At 44.2% G+C, this 25,063-nt stretch overlaps 1 protein-coding gene across 1 annotated transcript in view; it reads left to right on the top strand.

Annotated features, from left to right (window-relative positions):
* The first annotated feature begins 818 nt into the window (after nucleotides 1–818).
* The window catches only part of LOC137379650 (secernin-1-like), a 152,399-nt gene continuing 128,154 nt past the window's right edge, over nucleotides 819–25,063 (top strand). Inside the window, exon 1 of the mRNA XM_068050785.1 lies at nucleotides 819–977. Within this exon, the coding sequence (XP_067906886.1) occupies nucleotides 819–977 (159 nt within the window). The remainder of the gene's footprint in view (nucleotides 978–25,063) is intronic.

The following is a 25,063-nucleotide window of genomic DNA, read 5'->3' as shown; positions in this document are numbered from 1 at the left end:
CTACCTTATTATATTCCAGAAAGCCAGTTGGTGAAGAATGGAACTGGAGCCAATCTTTATACACTTTTTTTTATAAATATTTATTTACAGTATGACGCATTACAAACTTACACCTATTTATAGGGGCATAAGTGAATCCCCAGTTAATGCCCATCACCTGCATACAATTAACATTCTCATCCTCATTTTCTAATCCCTCCACGTCCTCACTTCTTTCTATTTCTGTAATCTGCGTAAGCCCGACCAGTCTCAGATATCTGCGTTTCTCCAATTCTGGCCTCTTGAACATCCTCAATATTAATCATTGCACCAGTGACAGCTGTGCTTTCAGCTGCCTGGGTCCGAAGTTCTGGAATTCCTTCCCTTAAACCTATCTGCGTCTCTACCTTTTATTTCTTCTTTCAGGCACTCTTCAAAACCGACCTCTTCGACCAATCTTATGATCATCTGACCTAATATCTTCTTATGTGGCTTGACATCATCTTTTTTACTCCTGTAAAGGGCTTTGGAATATTTTACTACCTGGAAGACACCATATAGATGCACGCTGTTGTTTTTGTGTTGGTAATTTCACAATCCTTCATTCTGATCGGTTAAAGAGATAAAAAGTTGCTTGCCCTGAACATTCAGGTTCCAGATGTCCTTTTTCCCTTATGGTGACGTTATCAGTTGGCACTTTCAACTTGCTAGGTGCAAAGATTTGTAAACTTACAAAGACAAGTCTAACTAACGGCAGACCCTGTTAAATGATCTGCTATATCAAATTATAACATGTTATATTTAATAGTGATCCTCTTGACTTTTTCTCAATCTTTAGAATGGCTGTGGCTCCTTCCAGTTCCTGCTTTGTAGCTCTGCCACCTGCCACAGAGGCTGCATATGCAATATTTGGAAAAAATTCAGCAAGGCCTGGCAATGAAGTTCAAGAAGTCACTTATTTTCCTACTGCTTTGCATGAACCAGGATCCAAGGTTCAGGTAACAAATCTTTTTTTTTAACCGAAAGTAGTTATTTTTAAACTGTTCCCATTGATGGAGTGATCCAGAACCAGAGGACACCTATTTAAGGTGAGTGGCAAAAGAAGCAACAGCGACATGAGGAAAGGTTTTTTCACTCAGTGAGTGATTAGGATCTGGAATGCACTGCCTGAGAATGTGGTAGAGGCAGATTGAATCGAGGCCTTCAAAAGAGAACTCGATAATTAAATGAAGAGAAAACATTTGCAGGGCTACAGGAAAAGGCAGGGGCATGGGACTAGGAGAGTTGCTCTTGCTGAGAGCCGGCACCGACTCAACAGGCCGAAGGCCACCTCCTGTGCTGTAACCATTCCATGATTCTGTGTTCAATTTATTTCACAATAAAGTATACACTCTATACACTGATTCTGCAATAACTTGTGACATATTTCAGGAATATTTTATTTCAAATATTCCTAGGAATCCATTTTCAAATTTAAAAAGATTGTCCTGAGGAATATTCTGGATCACCCATTACCTTCCAACTCAATAGATAAGAAATTAAATTTAAGCTGAACTGGCATTCATAATGTATTTTTAATTTCTCAATGGCTGTCCCATTACCAAAATGAAGGTGGGCTTTATACTCACCCTGCTGTCATAGTGTTGAAAGGCAATGGATCATGGTGTAGTATTGTAGAATGTTGGTGTCTTGCACCCACTGGAGCGCTGAGCAGAATGTTGATGTGATTCTGTCCATAAAGAGCCCTTCCAGTGTTTGATTTTTTTTCTCTCATCTAATAAAAAGTGTAAAAACACAAATGTTGGGAGGGCACTATCCTGTTAATATAAACGCTATGTGGTCAGTGTTCAGCTCATCACTGGAGTGCTGTAGTTGATGTCTATCATTCATGGAATGTTTTAAGTACCATTGTATACAATTATTTAGATTTCAAGAATGGCCTTTGACATATTAAACATTCTAATGCAAAATCCAGGTAAATTTAAACTTAATTTCTTACTTGATGAGCTCCGAAGTGCTGGGGTAGTTGACATACAGAACCTTTTTTCCTGACTAGTCTTTGAATTTGTAACTTACCTTGTCTCAAAATTTTTAAATTAGGAAACTTCATTTTTCCAAGGAGGGAATAGGCTCTTCCAGAGGACCCGGTCAATGGGGAAAGCAGAAAACATTCTTAGGAACAGGTTTAGGCCATTGAGCCCTTCAAGTCTGTTCCATCATTGAATGAGATCATGGCCAATCTGTGACTGACCTCCATGTACCCTCCTTTGCCTTTTATCCTGTAACACCTTTGGATAACAAAAATCTATCAATCTCAGATTTAAAATTAACAATTGGTTTCACATCACTTGCTGGTGCAGACGACAGTTCCATACTTCTGCCACACTTTGTGCGCGCAACGTGTTTCCTAATTTCACTCCTAAAAGATCTGGCTCTTATGTCCCCTAGTCTGAGGGGGTCCAGGTTTCCTCCCACATGCCAAAGACTTGCAGGTTGATAGGTAAATTGGCCATTGTAAATTGCCCCTAGTATAGGTAGGTTGTAGGGAAATATAGGGACTGGTGGGGATGTGGTAGGAATATGGAATTAGTGTAGGATTAGTATAAATGGGTGGTTGATGGTCGGCACAGACTCGGTGGGCCGAAGGGCCTGTTTCAGTGCTGTATCTCTAAATAAAAAAATAGTTTCTGTCTATCCTATCTATTCCACTTAATATCTTGAAAACTTCAATCAAATCACCCCTTAATCTTCTAAATTCCAGGGAATACGACCTCAGTTTGTGTAATCTCTCCGTTAGCTTACCTTTTGTAGTCCAGGTATCATTCTGGTAAACTTACGCTGCACTCCCTCCAAGGCCAATATATCCTTCCTACGGTATAGTGCCCAGAACTGCTCACAGTACTCTAGGTCTGGTCTAACCAGGGCTTTGTATAGCTGAAGTATGATTTCTAACACCTTGTAGTCTAATCCTCTAGATATAAAAGCCAGTATTCCTTTAGGCTTTTGATTCCATTCTGTACCTATTTATAGCATTTTATTTTGGGAAATTCTGTTTCACTCCAACACTTTTTTAACAGTAGTGAGATTAATCCTCAACCTCTTTTCCGTGACACTGGCTAGGCCAGCATTTATTGCCCATCCCTAATTGCCCTTGAGAAGGTGGTGCTGAGCTGCCTTCTTGAACCGCTGCAGTCCATGGGAGGTAGGTACACCCACAGTGCTGTTAGGAAGGGAGTTCCAGGATTTTGACCCAGCGACAGTGAAGGAACGGTGATATAGTTCCAAGTCAGGATGGTGTATGACTTGGAGGGAAACTTGCATGGGAACATCACCACCTGCATTTGCTCCCCTTGTCCTGCTAGTTGGTAGAGGTCGCAGGTTTGGAAGATGCTGTCTAAGGAGCCTTGGTGCATTGCTGCAGAGCATCTTGTAGATGGTACACACTGCTGCCACTGTGCGTCAGTGGTGGAGGGAGTGAATGGCACCCTATCTACAAACAATCAAGTGGGCTGCTTTGTCCTGGATGTTGTCGAGCTTCTTGAGTGTTGTTGGAGCTGCACCTATCCAGGCAAGTGGAGAGTGTTCCATCACACTCCTGACTTGTGCCTTGTAGATGGTGACAGGCTTTGGGGAGTCAGGAGGTGAGTTACTTGCCGCTGGATTCCTAGCCTCTGACTTGCTTTTGTAGCCACGAGATTTATATGGCTGCTCCAGTTCAGTTTCTGGTCAATGGTAGCCCCGAGGATGTTGATAGTAGGGGATTCAGCGATGGTAATGCTGAATGTCAAGGGGAGATGGTTAGATTCTCCCTTGTTGGAGATGGTCATTGCCCGGCACTTGTGTGGCGCAAATGTTACTTGCCACTTATCAGCGCAAGCCTGGATATTGTCCAGGTCTTGCTGCATTTCTACACGGACTGCTTCAGTATCTGAGAAGTCGCAAATGGTGCTGAACATTGTGCAATCAGCGAACATCCCCACTTCTGACCTTGTGATTGAAGGAAGGTCATTGATGAAGCAGCTGAAGATGGTTGGGCCTAGGACACTACCCTGAGGAACTCCTGCAGTGATGTCCTGGAGCTCAGATGATTGACCTCCAACAACCACAACCATCTTCCTTTGCGCTAGGTATGACTCCAACCAGCGGAGAATTTTCCCCCTGATTGCCATTGACCTCAGTTTTGCTAGGGCTTCTTGATGCCATACTCGGTCAAATGCTGCCTTGATGTCAAGGGCAGTCACTCTCGCCTCACCTCTGGAGTTCAACTCTTTTGTCTATGTTTGAACCAAGACTGTAATGAGGTCAGGAGCTGAGTGGCCCTGGCGGAACTCAAACTGAGCGTCACTGAGCAGGTTATTGCTAAGCAAGTGCCACTTGATGGCATTGTTGATGAAGTGTTCCATCACTTTACTGATGATTGAGAGTCGGCTGATGGGGTGGTAATTGGCCGCGTTGGACTTGTCCTGCCTTTTGTGTACAGGACATACCTGGGCAATTTTCCACATTGCAGGGTAGATGCCAATGTTTTAGCTGTACTGGAACAGCTTGGCTAGGGGTGCGGAAAGTTCTGGAGCACAGGTTTCAGTACTATTACCGAAATATTGTCAGGGCCTGCAGCCTTTGCAGTATCCTGTGCTTTCAGTCGTTTAATATCACGTGGAGAGAATCGAATTGGCTGAAGTCTGGCATCTGTGAAGCTGTGGATTTCAGGAGGAGGCCAAGATGGATCATCAACTCAGCACTTCTGGCTGAAGATTGTTGCAAATGCTTCAGCCTTATCTTGCGCACTGATGTGCTGGGCTCCCCCATCATTGAGAATGGGGATATTTGTGCAGCCACCTCCTCCAGTTAGTTGTTTCATTGTCCACCCCCATTCATGGCTGGATGTGGCAGGACTGCAGCGCTTAGATCTGATCCATTGTTATAGGATCGCTTATCTCGGTCTATCGCATGTTGTTTACACAGGTTGGAATGCAGGTAGATCTGTGTTGTCGCTTCTCCAGGTTGACGTCTCATTTTGAGGTATGTCTGGTGCTGCTCCTGGCATGCCCTCCTGCACTCTTCTTTGAACCAGGGTTGGTCTCCTGGCTTGATGGTAATGGTAGAGTGGGGGATATGCCGGGCCATGATATTACTATGTTGCTATGTCTATAAACTGTAGAAGAAAAATGTTTTGGTCTTTATCCCATACCTTCGAGTCCATCGTTCTGGTTTCGTTAAAGTCCCTTGCTAATGGGACACTCACAATGGGTTGCGATGGTGTCCTCCTGTATTTTTTTTTAATACTGATGTCACATTTTTCACTGCTATCTAAGTTTAGTGTAGTCATCACCTATTACCTCTGCACCTTTTAACAGAACCTTCACCCTATGACAAGATGGATGCGAAAACTGTCGACGTAGTTTTGAAACAATCCTTTCAATCCCTTCCCCCAGATGCTATTCATACCTCTAACATTCTGCTTAGAGATGTTAGGTCTTATTAAAGGAATACAATAATGTCCCAACTGTGTAAACTGCAAATCCACAGATTTCCCAAACACAATCGCCTTATCATGTTCCATATCGAATTTCATCTGAGCCTTTTTTGTAGACGGCTTACTTAACAGCAACGGTTTTTCATTGGATACTGCATCTGTACTAATGAAGTGGTTTACCCCTGTTATTTTACATAGAATTACCACTCTTTTTGGTGATCTCAATGCATTGTCATCCCTAAACTTGAAACCGGTAGAACTGTCATATTCTTTGACTTTACGTCGGTCTTCCTTACTTAAAGAATCCATGTAACACCGTAACCAAACCAGTCCGCTCCACTCCACATACCGTGGACGTACACCCACAATTAAACGACTCTGCGACCAGGATAGTCATCACCTGACTGAAGCTTTGTGTGACCTGTACAATTCCTTCCTATTGATCAGTATCATCCTCCTCACTTGTCGGACCTTCCATATCATGTGTCATCTCAAAAACCCTGTTATTTCTTTTTGGACATTTCAACGTGTAATGATACCTTGAGTCACATCTGAAACACCTGTTGATCAACCTTTGGTTGCTCAAGGGGTTCATTCTTCTGCCATAATTGTCCAATTTCTGCTGTCTGTTATAGCTGCCAAAAGGATCCCTATCCTCAGTCTTTTTGTTTGTGATTCTTCTTTTGTACTGACATCTGGGCCCCACACTGGAACAGCCTCGGAATGCTGCTAGCATTGTATCCTCCGTCTTCAGTGTTAGCGTTGAAGAGCCCATCTATGCCATGGAAGTGACCGGAAATGAATGGTTTCCCAAAACTTTCTTTAAGACTTCAGACATCTGATCAAAAAGTGTATCTCCTTCTTTGAATCTAACTCTGGTCAAGCTTAAGAGCCGATCCATGTTCAATATCCTAGCACAAGCCAACAATTTGAAGGCAAGTACTGATTTAGGAATTTCTAAGCAGAATCGCTGCAGTCTTGCGTATAGTCAGTTAAACTCCATGATCTACTATGCAAGAACCAACTATTTTTCTAAATTTATTGAAGTCTGAGCACACCTCGTAGGCATTCAATAAGTCATCTTTCATATAAGATTTATCAATAAATTTTAAGAGATCGCCCAAACCTTCCTCGTTGTCCAAATGATGAGCCTCTAGCTCTGAACGCCTTGCACCTGATTTTGCTTCTGGTGGGAAGCGAAAGTGCAAGGGCTATTCCTTGCTTTCGCTTTGGTAAAGACATAACCCGTGACCATAGATCAACTTCATTCTTCCATTGATCGTAAGGTTCGGTTTCATAAAATAGCAATGGAAAATCATATCCCGACCCCTAACACCTGGTTGCAATCATCTTTCTTCAAAACAAACTCCACTTACAGTCTTCTTAAAAAAAAACTCCAATTCTATTCTCACATCTTCACTTTTAGGCAACCATCCTCTGCTACCAATGTTAGAGAAACTTCCAAGCCTGTTTGTGAAGAAGATACTGAGACTAGGATGCTTTGGTGGAGACTGTTTATTGCTTTCCACAGAGCTTACTTCTCCACACCTAACAATCTCCAGCCAGTGTTGGCTGGATCTTTATACATACATCTGAGTACAATTAACTAATCAATACCCAACTATGTATTTAACATCTATCAACAGAACTTAATAGACACTAATGATGTCCATCGTCTTTTTTTCTAACATAATTGTAAATTTGTGTTGATTTTTGATATCCCTTGCAAGTTTATTTTCATACTACCTTTTTGTAGCTCTTACATCTCCATTTTGTCACCCTTTCCTATTCTTTGGTTCTTTCCCATTTGCTAGCATCTGTGCTATAATTTGCACTTTTGTATGCCTTTTCTTTTAGTTTTATGTTGTCTCTTGCTTCTTTAGTCATCCATAGCTTTTTTTGTTTTGGCAAGCTGAGCACTTGCTCCTTAGGACTATAAACCAGTACCGTATCACAAATTTCTTTTTTGAACGCCACCTGTTGATCTGTCATTTTACCCATTAACAGACTTGCCCAGTTAACTGTGGACAATCTCTATCTCGTCGCACTGAAGTCAGCCTTACCTAAACCTAGAATCTTAGGAGTTGTTTGAAAGGGAGAAATGCGAAACACGAAGTTGAATTCGATCATATGATCGCTATTAATGTTGATGCACTGTTAGACTATTAACTAAATCTGGCTCATTACTCCTTACTAAATCTAATATTGCCTGCCCCTTTGTTGGTTTTAGACCCCAACATCACAGATACTAGTCTTCAGCCAATTCACTTCACTTCATATGATATCAAGTAATGACTGAAGACACTGGTTACAGCAAAGGCCCTGACAACATTCTAGCTGTTGTACTAAAGACTTGTGCTCCATAACTAGCCAAGCTGTTCCAGTACAGCCATAATGCTGGTATCTAACTGAGTGTAGAAAATTGCCCAGGTATGTCCTGTCCACAAAAAGCAAGACAAATCCAAACAGGCCAGTTACTGCGCCATCATCTTACTGTCAACCATCAGCAAAGTGATGGAAGGTGTTGACAATGCTAGCAAGCAACACTTACTCAGTAATAACCTCCTCACTGACGCTCAGTTTGGGTTCCAGCAGGACCACTTTGCTCCAGGCCTCATTACAGCCTTTTTCCAAACATGGACAGAAGAGCTGAATTCCAGAGGTCTGAGAGACTGACTGACTGTGTTCTTGACATCCAGGCACGATTTGACTGGCAACAAAGAGCTCCAGAAAAATTGACATCATTCGTAATCTGGGGGGAAAACTCCCCTTGTTGGAGTCATACCTAGCACATAGGAGGATGGATTTTAATTGTTGGAGCTCAATTATCTCAGTCCGAGGACACTTCTGCAGGAGTTCCTCTGGGTAGTGTCCTCGGTCCAAGTATCTTTCATTGCTTCATCAATTACCTTCCTTCCAACATAAGGCCAGTAGTGGGGATGTTTGCTGATGATTGCACCATGTTCAGTGCCATTCACAACTCCTCAGATACTGAAGCAGTCTGTTCCTGCATGCAGCAAGACCTGTACAACAATCGGCCTTGGCCTGATAAGTGGCACGTAATATTTGTGCGACACAAGTGCCAGGAAATGACCACCTTGAACAAGAGACAATATAACCATCTCCTCTTGACATTCAATGGCATCACCATTGCTGAATCCCCCACCATCAACTTTCTAGGAGTTACCATTGACCAGAAACTTAACTGGACCAGTCATATAAATACTGTGGTGCAAGAGCAGGTCAGAGGCTGGGAATTCTGTGGCGAGTAATTCACTATATGACTCCCCCTAAGTCTGTCCATCATCTATAAATCAGGAGAGTGATGGAATACTCCCCACTTGCCTGGATGAGTGCAACTCCAGCAACACTCAAGAAACTCAACACCATCCGGGAGAAAGCTTGATCAGCACCCCATTCACCACCTTAAAGGTTCAGTCTCTCCACCACTGAAGCGCAGTGGCAGCAGTGTGTACCGTATACAAGATGCTCTGCAGCAACTTTCCAAGGCTGCTTCGACAGCACCTTCTAAATCTGCGACCTCTACCACCAGCAGGCGCATGATTGGGAGGGGGGAGGAAGTAAGTTCCTCAGTGGTGGGTGGGGAACAGGGTCAAAGAAGCATCATTGGTGTAGGGGTGGTAAGGGTTTTAGGTTAGAGTTTATGCGCTTTACGGAGAATGGTAAGGTGGTCAAGGTAAGTGTTTTGGGGAGGGAGAGGGCAAGTAATTATTTTGATGGTTATTGGGGAAATGGGAGAGGGGCAAAATAAATGTATTTAATTTTTTTTATTAATTGTTTCTTTAAATATTTAAATGGAAGGGCTCGAAGCCCTTTAAAAATGGCGTCAGCGCCTGCACACAGGCATCCGACGCCATTGCTGGGGACGGACAGCCTGCCCCCTCCACGTCATTGGGTGGGGGGGGGGGGGCGGTCTGCCCCTGCTATATAAATGAGCATTGCGGCGGCTCTGCGATGAGCGGGCCGCCACTATTTTCGCCCACCGCCGATTTCAGCGGGATTATACATTTCAGACCATTGATATGACACAGCCATTTCTTTTTCCGGCGATCTGGGTTGGCAATCAAATAATTTACTTTCCCAATTCTTTTGACTACTTTATATGGATCACTAAACCGTGCTTTCAGAGTTTACCGTGTAAAGGCAGTAATACTAACACCTCATCCCCTGCTTGAAATGTTTGGGTCTTGGCATGCTTGTCTGCCCATTTCTTCATAGTTGTTTGGGAAGCTTTAAGATGTTCCTGATCTACTTTGTAGGCTCTCCTAAGCCGTTCTCGGAACACGGATACATGATCTAGCGCAGAAGATTTGTCCCTTTGTTCTGAAAGCCTTTCTTTAATTAGTTTTAGAGGACCTCTTATCTCATGTCAATAAACTAATTCAAAAAGACTAAAACTAGTAGACTCATTAGGTGAATCCCTGGTGGCAAACAAAAGAAATTCTAGCCCTTTATCCCAATCATGGGGATATTCATGACAGTGTGCCCTGATCATCGTTTTGAGGGTCTGATGGTACCTTTCTAAAGCCCCTTGTGTCTGTGGGTGTTATGCTGAAGACTTTAACTTGGTTAGACCCAAATTACCCACAACTTCCTCAAAATGTTTAGACATAAAATTGGAACCTTGATCCGACTGAATCGTAATCAGTAATCCAAATCTAGTGAAGAAATGGGTTAACTTCTCTGCCACTACCTTTGCAGAAATTGTTCTCAAGGGAATGCCCTCTAGGAACTGAGTAGCCATATCCACGATGGTGAGTATATATCTGTGTCCCGCTTTTGTTTTTGGTAAAGGTCCTACACAATCGACCAACACCCTGCTAAATGGTTCCCCCAAAACTGGGATGGGAATTAGAGGTGCCAGTTTTATGGCAGGTTTCGGTTTTCCCATTATATTCTTAATAGTTCCTCGCGATACTTGGGCGTTACCACTATCTGGGAAACAACTGTCCATTCTTCTGCAGGTCTGTGGGGAGGTCTCCATTTCCTCATCAGAATGCTATTTTAAATATAGTATCCTTGGGTAACTCCCTTTTCCTCAGCTTCAGTTAGAGCTGATTGTGCCAATTTATTTAACTCTGGATTGGCTTGCCTTTATCAGAGAAGACTTGCTGAACATTTCTTTCAGATTATCCAAATCCCCAAAGAAAGTTTCAGATATTCAGCTATCTGTCTGTGGTGCCAACTTTACCTCCGACATTGGAACTTGTTTAGTCATTGCTTGGGTCATGACACATGAAGGAAAAGTTCCTGGAACCTTTTCCTGCAACTGTTCTGTCTCTTTAACTCATTCATTTTTCTGTGATTACTGGAGAAGTTACTACCTTTGCTCCAGCCAAATCATTCCCCAGAAGTAGGTCAACTCCATCTACTGGCAAACTATGGACAAATCCTACAGTTACCATTCCAGACATTAGGTCACACTCTATTACACCCGATAGAAAGGTATGAGTATATACTTCCTGCCAATACCGTTCACTAAAATGCGCTCTCTGGTGGAAAAGTTATGCCTTTCCCCAGCAAAAGAGTTTGGGTGACTCCTGTATCCCTAAGTATAACTGTAGGTTTACCTGCCTCATTTGAGGGATAAAGAGTTACATTTCCTTTTGACAAGAATTCCCTATAACTCTGATATCTTACTCATGACCCCAGCACTCACAGTGGTCTTTGTACTTGGCCTTACAGCTGCAGTCAGAGCTATAGCCTGATCTGTCATATTCTCGGTCAGGGCCCCTTTCTTTACATTGACCTTGTGCTCCCCAGTAAGTTCCATGGGTTTACCCTGCAACTTCCAGCATTCTGCATGAAGGTTTCCTACCTTGTGGCAATGGCAACACTTAGGCTTGCAGACCTCACTTGCACCCTCAGCATCTTCCTGTCTGGCCTCAGGAGGAGATCCTGGGGCGTTCCCAGCTGTCTCTTCTAGTCCCTGGCTACTTGCCTTCCTTTCACCATCCCATCTTCTATCCTTCTTGGGTTTGTGGGGGTGATGGACAAATGATTTGGACTTGTAAACAAGCTCATAATCATAAATGATTTCTGCTGCCTGGGTGTGAAACTTTCTGGTTCTCTACGTGGGTTCTTATTAACAGGGTGAGTGAATTTTTAAATTATTCCAGGAGAATTAGTTCCCTAAGGTTCTCATACGTGGCCTCTACCTTTAATGCCCGCATCCAAAGATCAAAATTAATTTGCTTTACTCTCTCAAATTCTATGCGTTTTCCCAGGCTGTTTCCGGAGCTTCTGAAATCTCTGCCTGTACACTTCAGGGATCAACTCATAAGCAGCAAGAATAGCCTTTTTTGCCATCTCATAATCTGCAGAAGCCTCCTCAGAAAGCATGATATAAACTTCATGAGCTCTGCTCATGGACATGCTTTGCATAAGCAGTGTCCAGCTTTCCTTTGGCCACTTCATCTGTTTGGCTATCATATCAAAAGAAATGATAAATGCCTCTATGTCCCTTTCCTCAAATTTTGGGAGGGCTCGCACAAATTTATCAGTTCTCCACCGGGTCCTGGGCTGGAGACAGCCTTTTCCCCACCTGAATTTTCTTCGGGATCAAGAGCATCCTGTTTTTCCTCTAGTTCCAGTCTCCTAATCTGGTATTCCCTTTCTCTCTCCTTTTCCTCTCTTTCTCTTGCCTTTTCACTCTCCTGCCACTCTGCTTGCTCCTTTTGAAATGCTCTCTTTTGACCTTTCCTCTCTTTCCTCCCTTTTCCTTTCAAGTTCAGGCTGCTTCATCTACAAGTGAATTTTAGCTAATTCAACTGTACTACCATGTGGTTTGTCGTTGTCTCCTTCCAATTGCAATTGCTGTGCTATTACTTCAATTATGTCTACTTTCTTAGCTTTAGTTTAACACCAACAATTCTGCCAAATCCTTTAGTCTAGCCTTGGTTAAGTTTCTCAAATCACTCAGGGATATATCCTCCTTCCCCGGAAAGGTTGTAGCAACTGACATAGACATTCTAACAGTGTAAACTTTACTCTAATGCTCAAGAAACCTTTTTTTAAAAACTTTTCCCCTTTTCAATTATTATTAACCCACTTTCAATTGCATGTCACTGGCTTTGGGTTATCCTGCACGGAGCCCCCAATTATATGTGACGACTGAGGTGGGAAGTGTGCGCTGGTTTTTCTAGATCCACTTCTCCACAAGTCACAACATATATTTAACCCAGTTACTGATACGGTGAATCGTAGACTCTATTTTTATCACAGAATAAAATGCACCAACCTCTTGGCATTTCTTGCAGACGAAGATTTTGGGAAGGTTGTACTCATTGGTTGCAGGCCCGCTGGTGGCTAGTCCGGCCTAACTATGACTGCAGATTCTCCCACAGCGGGTGCAGGTGTAGTCGCTGCTGGGGACAAATGGATCTATCCTCCTCCTTTTCTATTTCATGCTGGTTCTTTGCTCAGTCTCAAAGGTGTCTGTAGCACTCTTGATGTAGCATCTCCAGACATCACAATCTGATGTCGAGCAGAGAGGGACTTCTTCAAGGAGTCCTTGAAACGTTTGCGTGAGGCCCCTCTGTTCCATTTAGCAGTAGTCAGCTCTCCATACAACATGATCTTAGGCAGGCGACTGTCATCCATCCGGGCAATGTGACCCGCCAAACAAAGTTGGCTTTGCAGGAGTGTGGCCTCAATGCTGGTGATGTTGGCTGTTTCTATGACTTTAGTGCTTTTGATGCGGTCCTGCCAGCGGATCTTGAGGATGCTGCGGAGACAGCGCTGATGGAAGCGCTGTAGAAGGCATGCATGACGGCAGAATAGGACCCATGACTTGGCGCCACACAGAAGGGTGGTGATGACTACGGCTTTGTATACTTTTGAGTTTGGTCTGTACTCTGAGGCTGTGGTTGCTCCACAGTCGTTTGTAGCATCTGCCGAATGTACTGTTTGCTTTTGAAAGTCTATTGCCCACTTCCTTGTCTACTGTGGCATCAAATGAGATGATGCTCCTCAAACAAGTAACTTGCTTGACGGCATTCAGCTCTGTTCCCTCAGTGACAACGCTTTGGTCTATATTCTTCCTGGGGTGCAGGCTGTTGCAGGACTTCAGTTTTCATTAAACTGATTTTTAGTCCGAAGAGTTGTGCTGCCTCGGAAAAATGTGTTGTTGTACGTTGCAGGTCTGACTAACTAGGCCAGGAGAGTGCAGTCTTCAGCGAAAAGAAGTTCATGGATGAGTTTTTCTTGTGCCTTTGTGTGAGCCTGAAGATGCCTGAAGTTGAAAAGGCCTCCATCAGTCTGGAAGCGTACGTAAACTCCCTCCTTAAGGTCTTCCATTGCCTGCTGCAGCATCATGCTGAAAAAGATGGTGAATAAGGACTAGACTGGAACAACCTGATCTCACTGCTGATTCCATTCCAGAAGAACTCAGGACCACATCAAAGCTGCAGTACTGGATACTTCCAACGAGGTCATCAGACCCAGCACCAAGAATAGGGACTGATTTGATGAAAATGACAAGGAAATTCAAGATCTTCTAACAATAAAAAGGTCAGCTCGTCAGGCTCAGCCGGCCAACCGAGAGAAAAAGACAGTCTACTGTCAACTATGCAGCGCCCTTCAATGTAAACTGAGGAGCAGCCAAAATGACTGGTGGATCGCACTTGTGGGAAAAACTCAACTGTACGCTGATACTGGCGACATAAGTTTCTTTGAAGCACTAAAATCTGTCTATGGATTGGCACATCAAACCCAAAACCTCTTGAGGAACGCTGATGGCAAGACGCTACAGACCGACATGGAGTCAGTCCTGGATCGCTGGTTGGAGCACTTTGAAACACTCTTCAGTGTCGAGTGCACAGTTCATGAAGGTCTAATGCAGGTGGGAAGTATACAGTAAATGGCAGAACCCTTAGGAGTATTGACAGGCAGAGAGATCTGGGCGTACAGGTCCACAGGTCACTGAAAGTGGCAACGCAGGTGGTTAAGGTAGTCAAGAAGGCATATGGCATGCTTGCCTTCATCGGTCGGGGCATAGAGTAAAAAAATTGGCAAGTCATGCTGCAGCTGTACAAAACTTTAGTTAGGCCACACTTAGAATATTGCGTGCAATTCTGGTCGCCACACTACCAGAAGGATGTGGAGGCTTTGGAGAGGGTACAGAAGAGGTTTAACAGGATGTTGCCTGGTCTGGAGGGCATTAGCTAGGAGGAGAGGTTGGAGAAACTAGGATTGTTTTCACTGGAAGGACGGAGGTGGAGGGGCGACATGATGGAGGTTTACAAAGTTATGAGCGGCATGGACAGAGTGGATAGTCAGAAGCTTTTTCCCCAGGGTGGAAGAGTCAGTTATTAGGGTACATAGGTTTAAGGTGAGAGGGGCAAAGTTTAGAGGGGATGTGCGAGGCAAGTTCTTTACACAGAGGGTGGTGAGTGCCTGGAACTTGCTGCCGGGGGAGGTGGTGGAAGCAGGTACGATAGTGACGTTTAAGAGACATCTTGACAAATATATGAATAGGATGGGAATAGAGCGATACGGTCCCCGGAAGTGCAGAAGGTTTTAGTTGAGACAGGCATCAAGATCGGCGCAGGCTTGGAGGGCCAAATGGCCTGTTCCTGTGCTGTACTGTTCTTTGTTCTTTGATACTGCCTTCAACAACAACAGCTTGTCAAAGAAGAACTGGATGAGAGCCCAACTCTGGAGGAAACTGTGACCGCCATCAACCAGATGAAGTGCAACAAAGCCCCTGGAGTCATTGGAATTCCACCCAAAACCTTAAAGCATGGTTGCCCTGCCCTATTCAACAAGTTCCATGAGTTTTTCATGGCCTGCTGGGAACAGGGCAGGATTCTACAGGATCTTTGTGATGCCGTTATCATCACCTTGTACAAAAACAAAGGAGAAAAATCAGACTGCTCCAACTACCGTGGGATCACCCTCCTTTCTATTGCTGAGAAGATCCTGCCTGGAAGACATCTGAACAGGCTTGTGCCTCCCATTGTGGAAGGAAACCTCTCCGAGAGCCAGTGTGGTTTCAGAGCAAACAGAGGCACCACAGACATGGTATTTGCATTCAGACAATTGCAGGAAAAGTGAGCAAAATAAAGGCCTGTAAGTCATCTTCGTAGACCTCACGAAGGCATTCGGCACTGTGAGCAGAGATGGACTTTGGAAAATCCTTGAAAAACTTGGATGCCCACCCAGGTTTCTGGCCATGGTGAAGCAGTTTCATGAAAATCAGTACGTACAAGTCAAGCAAAACAGCAATCTCTCGAGTCCTTTCCGAATCTCCAATGGCATGAAGCAGGGATGTGTGCTGGCCCCGACCTTATTCATATTTTTCAACACCAGCCAAGTTTCTTTAATAAGCAACAAAATTACAAAATTATCAGTTTATTATAAAACAAGACTTAACCAGTAACAAAGCAAAGCATTAACACAGATTGAAATATGAAAGTTCCCTTTTTACCTTAGCTATATACACACACACACACACACACACCGCTTAACCAAAAATTAGAGATTTTCTCTTTAGAGCTTGGCCAAATACTTGCTAATTCTTGAAGAAAAAAGAGAAGATATGGGAAGATGTCACTTGTCCCTTTTTGGTTTGGTATCTCAAATATGCATTGACGGCTGCCACTGGGATCTTTCTGGAACAGTTGTTTTCAGGCGACTTGAAGATCAGTTTGACATGTTTTCCAGGAGAAGTGGAGTATCAGGGGTTTATGCAGGCTTTTCAGAAGAAATGCAGCATCAGTTTCTCTATTTCTTACACTTGATTCTCAGGAAGTTCTCAAAGAGATGGAAGAGGGTGCTGATGGTGACTGCTCTCTTGGCTGGTTTTCTCCAACTGCCTTCAAAACCATTCACATCCCAACTCACTGTCCAAAGTGAAATCAAAAACAATATCTCAAGAGTTAAGCCTCCTAAGCCCTATAAATCTTGACCTGTCACTTCTCTGTAAACATCTCCAAGTCAAAAAGCCCCTGGTGGGTATTTATCTGAAGACAGATGACTTCCACTAAATGTTGTTTTCAAACAAGACCTCTGTGTCCTTTCAATAACCCCAGTGAAAAAAAAATCAGTGGAATCCTTTTCAGTTTTCCAAAATAAAACATTGTCCATAATTCTAAAATACATGACTCCTTTTTTTAAAAAAAAATAAACAAAAAATATGGAAGCTCTGTCATAACACCAGATATTGGACAGTTCTGGCAAACCACTGAAAGTAAGGAGCTTGGATCATTCATGGGAGTGCCCTGAAGGATATTGATGAGGACCCAGACTTGTGGAATCAACATTAACTGTTACGACCAGGTGAGAAAGGAGTCTAGGGGTTCTCTCTCAGCCTTTTCCTGGTTTGACCGTAACAGGGTTTAATTTCTAAAACGCCATGTTTTTAGCTTCCCCTCAGTGAATCCTTGTTCACTGCTCTCCAATAATGGCAAAGAAATCAACCAAATAGGTTTTCTTAGATTTAAATAAGCAAGGTGTAAGTTTATTAACTTTAAAACTCAATTTAGGTTAAAACTACTAACAATATGCGACGCGATCACGCTAGCATGCATACATGATGAACACACACGCAGATAGAGACAGAAAAGGGGAAAGGTTTGAAGTAATAGCTGGAGTTCATTTACTGTCTTTTGAGTTTGATGTAAAGTCTTTGATTGCAGTTCGATCTTGCCGTCTCGTTGGGGCCCAGTATACACTTTGGAGCTTGTTTCGATGGTTTTTTTGTCGTCTTGAAATCCAGTTGCAGTTTCTTTTCGTGAGAGAGAGCGTGATGCTGTCTTCCTTCAAATTCAGTTGCAGTCTGACCCAAACTGCTCTGTGAACACAATTCACACCAAACCTGGGCCAGCAGGCCAATCATGTGACTAGCTTTTTTCCTGAAACAACCTGCCCAGCCAGTGTTGTGGATCCTTTCAATCTTAGTAGATATCCTCAGTAAGGGGCTGGAATGCTGACTTTCACACAGTCAATGTCTTGTGATCAAAATCCATTTGGTTAATTGAAGCAGGGAGCAGTTCCATTATCATCTCCAGGCAAATGTCTTCCAGAATGCAAATGAGCAGTATGTTTTCAGCCACTGCTGTGGTCTCTTTAAATAAGTTATCTTATCAGTCGAGCAGCAGTTTAAAATTAATGTTCCATATGACAAAATTAATATGCCTCATTCTTGGCAGGTGGAGTTTCCATCGCACTAACAAATTTGTTGAGTTTAGGCTTCCAAATTTAATTACAGACTCATGAATCTGTGTAGTGCTTCTCTCAATAGGTAAGAGGAACTGCTGTTCTACAAGGCTGGAATGACTGATTAAGTTGAACTGAGAAGCATTAAGGGTAGTGATTGATGGTATGCTTTTTAATATTCTGGATTTAATTAAATCCGAATTAGAATTTTGTGTATACAAAAAAATTAAATGTACCACACAGCAAATGAATAGACTGCATACAATGAAAAAAGTTTGGGGACATGTGATTGAGGGTAATTTTCGGAGTCTGCGCAATGCAAGTTGGAAATGAGCATTGTGAAACAGCTGCAATTTTCTAACAGGAGTCAGAAAATTGTTGGCTGCAAGCACAAAATATCACAGTGACCAAGGCTCTTTGCAGGCAGTGTGGTCTCTCAAATTTCCCCCCTCAAATAAAGGCCTTTGTTGCTGTTACTGAATGTCTAGGTTTGTTAAAAAATCCCAATGGATGATTCAAGGAAGAGCAAGAACAGCAACTTGTATTGATTATAATGCCTTTAATATCATAAAACATTTCAAGGCACTCACCAGGAATATTATGAAACAACATTTGACACAGAGCCACTTGAGATATTAGGGAAGATAACCAAAATTTTGTTAAGAGGTAGGTTTTAAGGAGTGACTTAAAGTGAAACAGAGGTTTCGGGAAGGAATGCCAGAGCTTAGATCTGGCAGCTGAAAGCATGACCACCTGTGGTGGCATGCTTAAAATCAGGGATACTCAAGAGACTAGAATTGGAGGAGCACCGATATCTTGGAGGATTGTGGGGCTGAAGAAGATTACATGGATAGTGAGGGGTGAGGCCATAAAGAGATTTGAAAACAAGAATGAATATTTTGAAAATAAGGCATTGCATAACTGGGAGCCAGTGTGGGTCAATCGGCAAAGGGGTGGTGGATGAATGAGACTTGGTGTGAGTTAGAACACAGACAGCAGAGTTTTAGATGCGCTCAAGTTCAGAGGGTAGAACGTGAGTGACCACCCAGGAGTGCATTGGAATAGTCAAGTCTGGAGGTCACAAAGGTATAGATGGTCCCCACGCCAACATTGCTTCCTCAAGCAGAGCATCAAAAAAGATTGTTCATTCATCCCATTGTTCTTTCTGCAATGTTGCTGGCATAGTGACCTGATTTTCCTACAAAACAGTCACTCTGGCCAGAATTTTACTTTTGAAAAATGGGAGTATTATGAGGCGTCCGAGACGTAAAATGGCGGTCGATGTTGTCTGGTCAGGTTCCCGACGTCATGACACATGAACGCCATTTTATGATGGTCAGACGGCGGGTGAGATTGAGGCGCTGCTCGCCGTCCGCTTACAATCAATTAAAGGGCAATTAAGGTCTTTAAAACACTAATTGACAGCCATTTTAATGTGGGGCGTCTCAGGAACCCGGTAGGTTTAAAAGAGCAGCAGGCAGTGAATCGGTGAGGGAGTTGGAGGTACTGTTATGTTGGCTGGTAGTTCAATGTTATATCTTAGCGTGACTTTAAAGTTTGTGTGACTTTACAGTTTATGCTACTTTCAGATGGTTCATCTGAGTGTTACTAACTCCTGATTGGGCCCCAGAGGTATTGATTTACTAGTTGAGAGGGAGGGGATTGTGTGCGCCTTTCCTTATAGCAGGCTAGTATAACCTGAAGTAATAGCATCTGTGGAAAACAGCAGCAATGGGAATTGTGCACTCTGGAGGCAGCTCATCTAATGAGGATAACTATGGCCCAAGCAGGGACAGGAGGACAACTGGCTGGGGGAACACACAAGCTGCTGGCCCAGTGCGGCCTTGTAATGGAGGAGGGGGAGAAGGTGGCAGAGTAACCCGGGTGCAGCCACCTGTCAGGAGACGAGAGTACCCAGCAGGCAGGGTCTACTGCCCACGTTTGAGCTTCCTGCAATTGTCAGAATGCCAGTGCCGAAGAAGACTATGCCTGTCATGGGAGACTGTCACATCTCTGTGTGAGATGCTGGCAATGGAGGTTGCTTCAAACTGCGTGGGTGGCCATTCGATGCCGGTCGCACTGAAGGTAACAGTAGCACTGAATTTCTATGCATCAGCACAGACCCGGTGGGCTGAAGGCCTGTTTCAGTGCTGTATCTCTAAATAAATAAATAAATGTACGGAGTTTCCCAAGCATCAGCACATCACTGCATAACAGTTGTTACTAAAGCCATTTTCAGGCATGCCAACCATTTTATCAACTTCAAGATGGACCCCGCCAGTCAGGCTGAGAGAGCCAGAGGCTTCAGCACCATTGCTGGGTTCCCAATGGTCTGGGTAGTAATAGACTATATGCATGTGGCCACTGGAGCCCCTACAGGCCAATCGGGGGCCTTCATTAATAGTGAGGGGTTCCACTCAATTAATGTTCAGCTCGTATGTGACCATCATAAGGGAATCATGCAGGTGTGTGCACATCGCCCAGAAAGCCATGATGCTGTCATTCTCTGGCACTATTCAGCCGACCTGCATGCCTACAAGGATGGATACTTGGCGACAGGGGTTATCCACTGAAGACGTGGCTGATGACACCGGTGAGGAACCCAAGGAATGATGCCGAGGAATGTTACTAGGCGGCCACCAAAGTGACAATAGCACAGACTATAGGTCTTCTCAAAATGAGATTTAGGTGTCTCGATCACTCGGGTGAAGCCCTGCAGTACTCACCATCAAGGGTCTCCAGAATTGTTGTCTTGTGCTGCGCCTTAAATAACCTGCCGATGGAGAGGGGAGAGGCCCTGGAGGATGATGAAGGTCAGCGCGAGGCTTCCTCAGACGAGAATGGTGATATGAATGAGGAAGAGGGGCTGCAGCCACCTGACCAGCGGGGAGATGGAGCTGAAGGTCAAGTGGAGTTGAGTGTAAGGGAGACCCGGGAGGCTCTAATACTCAGCTGTTTCTCCTGCACAGAGCCCCATCGAACATAAACCGATATGGCAGTCTAAGGAGTTAATGATAGGAGCTGGAAGGGCAGAGGCACTCACCCTCGGGAGAAAATCTGAACTGAACCAGGATACCGTTCCATCAAATATCATCCAGCACAAATGTGGTACATCTCAAATAACTCTTCTCATGCAGTGCAACCATATGGCATACAACAGCAGCAATGATGTTTGACATGTAAAAATGCCAAGTGAAACATTTAATAAGTTATACTGTGTTGAAACATGAAATATAAATTTACATATTGCACCAGTGACCCCGGAGTGCTGTTGCTGTGATTTTTTGAAACTTTTGCAAGTGATCACACGCGTGGATGATCCCTCGCCCCCAGCCACACCTTGCTGCTGCTGTGTTTCACCTGCAGGGAAAATCAGAATGATCAGTTGTGATCAGCACTCTTGACTGGAGAACATGTTATAAACTGCATTGTGGCCACTTAAGGGCCTTGATTGGCCTGGAACGAATGGGCCATTTATCGCTGCCACGGCCCTGCGTAAAATGGCGGCAGAGGTGGAAGCGGGTCAGGAAGGGCCCCCCGAGCCTCCCGCTCCATTTTACGTGCCCTCCCCCCTCAACGCCACCTTCCTGCTCTTTGGGGGGCGTAAAATTCTGTCCTGTGTATGTGCTTACCACTTAAGTAAGTGTTTTACTTTTTACCTTTGTTGTGATTGTAAAAGAATCAGACAGGTTTACTTGAGTTTAAACGAGACCGAGGTGAGTTTTTATACTTAACCAAAATCCCAATCTAAATAAAATAATATACTATGCTATATTTTCACTCTCACTCACACACACACACATAGATTGTAGAGTGATAAGGAATAGTTTGGTTTGGATTAGACTCCAGAACATGTAAAAATAATGTACAGTCTGTGGGAAGTCTCTGTCTCCATCTCTGGGGATAGATGTCTACTAATGTCCATTATAAGCCCACCGACTCCCACAGCTACCTTGACTGCACTTCTTCACACCCTACCCCCTGTAAGGACTCCATTCCATTCTCCAAGTTTCTCCGTCTCCGGCGCATCTGCTCTGATGATGCTGCCTTCCATGACGGTGCTTCTGATATGACTTCCTTTTTCTTCAACCAAGGATTCCCCCCCCCCCTCCCCACTGTGGTTGACAGGGCCCTCAACCGTGTCTGGCCCATTTCCCACACCTCTACCCTCACCCCTTCCCCTCCCTCCCGTAACCGTGATGGGGTTCCCCTTGTCCTCACTTTCCACCCCATCAGCCTCCATATCCAAAGGATCATCCTCCGCCATTTCCGCCACCTCCAGCGTGATGCCACTACCAAACGCATCTTCCTCTCCCTTCCCCTGTCAGCATTCCGAAGGAATCGTTCCCTCTGCGACACCCTGGTCCACTCCTCCACTCCTCCATTACTCCCACCACCTCATCCCCTTCCCATGGCACATTCCCCTGCAATCTTAGAAGGTGTAATACCTGCCCATTTACCTCCTCTCTCCTCACTATCCCAGGCCCCAAACACTCCTTTCAGGTGAAGCAGCGATTTACTTGTACTTCTTTCAATGTAGTATACTGTATTCGCTGCTGACAATGTGGTCTCCTCTACATTGGGGAGACCAAACGCAGACTGGGTGAATGCTTTGGGGAACACCTCCGCTCAGTCCACAAGCAGGACCCTGAGCTTCCAGTTGCTTGCCATTTCAACACTCCCCCCTGCTCTCATGCTCACATTTCTGTCCTGGGCTTGCTGCAGTGTTCCAGTAAACATCAACGCAAACTTGAGGAACAGCATCTTATTTACCGATTAGGCACACTACAGCCTGCCGGACTGAACATTGAGTTCAATAATTTCAGAGCATGACGGACCCCCCATTTTACTTTTATTTTTAGTTATTTTTTCTTTTTTACATTTTTTACAATTTTTTTGTGTGTTTATTTCATTTCATCTTAGTTTGTTCAGTTTGCTTACCCACTTTTTTTCATGTTTGTACTTGCTGCTGTTCAATCTTCAGTCCATTAACACCCTATCTGTACTAATGCTTTGTCTTTCAACACACCATTAACATATTGTTTGCCTTTGCTCCATGACCTTTTGGTCAACTATGTGGCCTTGTCCACTCTGCACCTTCTCCTTTGTTATCTCTTGCCCCACCCCTGCTTTACTTGCTTTTAACCTTTGACATTTCTAATATTTGCCAGTTCCGAAGAAGGGTCACTGACCCAAAATATTAACTTTGCTTCTCTCTCCACAGATGCTGCCAGACCTGCTGAGTATTTCCAGCATTTCTTGTTTTTAATACAGTCTGTGGGATCTGGTAATTCGTTGTCTTCCGGCTGAAGTTGTGGTTTCGAAGTCTCTGGCTGGTAGAAGTACTTTGCAGCTGGCCAACCTGGCTCGGGTTTGGAGACAGTGATGTAGGTGGCTTTCTTCCCCAGGGTCTCTGTCTATAGCAATGGTAGACTTTGATGTTCTGCGTCACAGACAGGTTTCAAACTTGCGTCTTGGGGTCTTGTCAGTTTAGCACTCAAAACTTGTCTGCTTCAAAGTCTCAGGAGCTTGTCCTTTTGCAAAAGACTGCTAGTTTTTCGCAGATGGCGAGGCGGTCACATGATTGTCCAGTGTCCTTGGTTACTATTTAATTAGATTCAAGTCTAGGAATTCTCAATCTCTCTTGGGTCTTATTGTTTCAATGTTAACCCCCTGGAGGTACGTCTCCACTGTTAATGTTCCAAGATGGCTTTGAATGTTTTGCCATTAGAAGTGAAGCTGTTAGCTGATTCCAGATTCATGAGGCATTGCCCTGGATGGAACCTTGTTAGATATGCGTTTCCAATTTAATGTTCTGGAATGTGAGGCATTTCAATGCAAGTTGTGGTTATCTTGGCTGCCAGCTTTTTAAAAGTTAAATATAGGAACCCAGCTTTCCTTTTTAAAAGTTGAATTTAGGTTTCCAACCAATGAATTAAAAATCCCCTTTTGGCATAACATGTTTTCTTGACACTGACAAAAATATTATTTCCTCAAAAGCCATAATTTCTTGCTATATGTTCTAGTTGTACAACGCAATTGATTACTTTTATTTACAATGTCAGATGGATAATACAGATGAGAACCAAACTGAATATAGAAAGTTCAGAAGGGAAGTGAAAAAGGAAATGAGAGGCAAAGAGGGAGTATGAGAAGAGACTAGCAGCTAGCATAAAAGGGAATCCAAAAGTCGTCTTTAGGCATATAAATTATAAAAGGAGGGTAGGGCCAATTCGGGACAAAAAAAGTGGATCTACACATGGAGGCAGAGGGCTTGGCTGAGGTGCTAAATGAGTACTTTGCATTTTTAAAAATTCTTTTATGGGGATGTGGGTGTATCTGGATATGCCAGCATTTATTGCTTATCCCAAGATGGTGGTGAAATGCTGTCTTGAACTGCTGCAGTCAACGTGGGGTAGGTACACTAGCAGTGCTGTTAGGAAGGGAGTTCTAGGATTTTGACCCAGCGACAGTAAAGGAACGGCAATATAGTTCCAAGTCAGGATGGTGTGTGTCTTGCAGGGGAACTTGCATCTGCTGCCCTTGTCCTTATAGGTGGTAGAGGTTCGCGGGTTTGGAAGGTGCTATGTAAGGAGTCTTGGTGCGTTGATGCAGTGCATCTTGTAGATGGTACGCACAGCTGCCGCTGTGTGTCGGCGGTGGAGGGAGTGAATGTTTGTTTGTTGATTGGTACAGCTCCAACAACACTCAAGAAGCTTGATACCATCCAGGACAAAGCAGCTCGCTTGATTGGCACCCCGTTGAGGCAAGTGGAGAGTGCCTTGTAGATGGTGGACAGGTTTTGAGGAGTCAGGAGGTGAGTTACTCACCGCAGGATTCCTAGCCTCTGACCTGCTCTTGTAGCCACAGTTTGGCTACTACAGTTCAATTTCTGGCCAATGGTAACCCCCAGGGTGTTGATAATGGAGGATTCAGCAATCATAATGCCATTGAATGTCAAGGAGAGATGATTAGATTCTCTCTTGTTGGAGATGGTCGTTGCCTGACACATATGTTACTTGCCACTCCTCTGTGGGCAATCTGTGGCCCATGGAGGGCCCCAGTCAGGAAACAATGCACCTCCCAGGGACCCATTTCCCCTGAGCTTTATGACCCCTCCCCCCCCCGCTCCCAAAACCCCCTTGCCAGGGCCTTCCGGACTGGCCCTGGCAACCCCGCCTCACTTACCTGAGGTGTGGGGTTCCAGTGCTGGTCCTCAATGGCCTTGCTCCTGGTGGCTCTGCTGATACTGCTGAGCTGACAGCCCTGTGATTGGCCATTAGCTCTTAGAAGCGGGATCCCTGTCTTTAAATGGACAGTGATTCTGGCGCAGGACACTTAGAAAAAACGACGGAGGATTGCTCTTGGTGGAGTTGGGCTGGGGGAGTCGTGAAAAGACTGAGGCGGGCGGGGTTCCCTCCACTATTT

This window comes from Heterodontus francisci, chromosome 2 (genome assembly GCF_036365525.1).
Source record: "Heterodontus francisci isolate sHetFra1 chromosome 2, sHetFra1.hap1, whole genome shotgun sequence".
NCBI classification, from domain to species: domain Eukaryota; kingdom Metazoa; phylum Chordata; class Chondrichthyes; order Heterodontiformes; family Heterodontidae; genus Heterodontus; species Heterodontus francisci.
The sequence above is the reverse complement of the archived record's forward strand: the minus strand, read 5'-3'. Positions and strand labels throughout refer to the sequence as shown.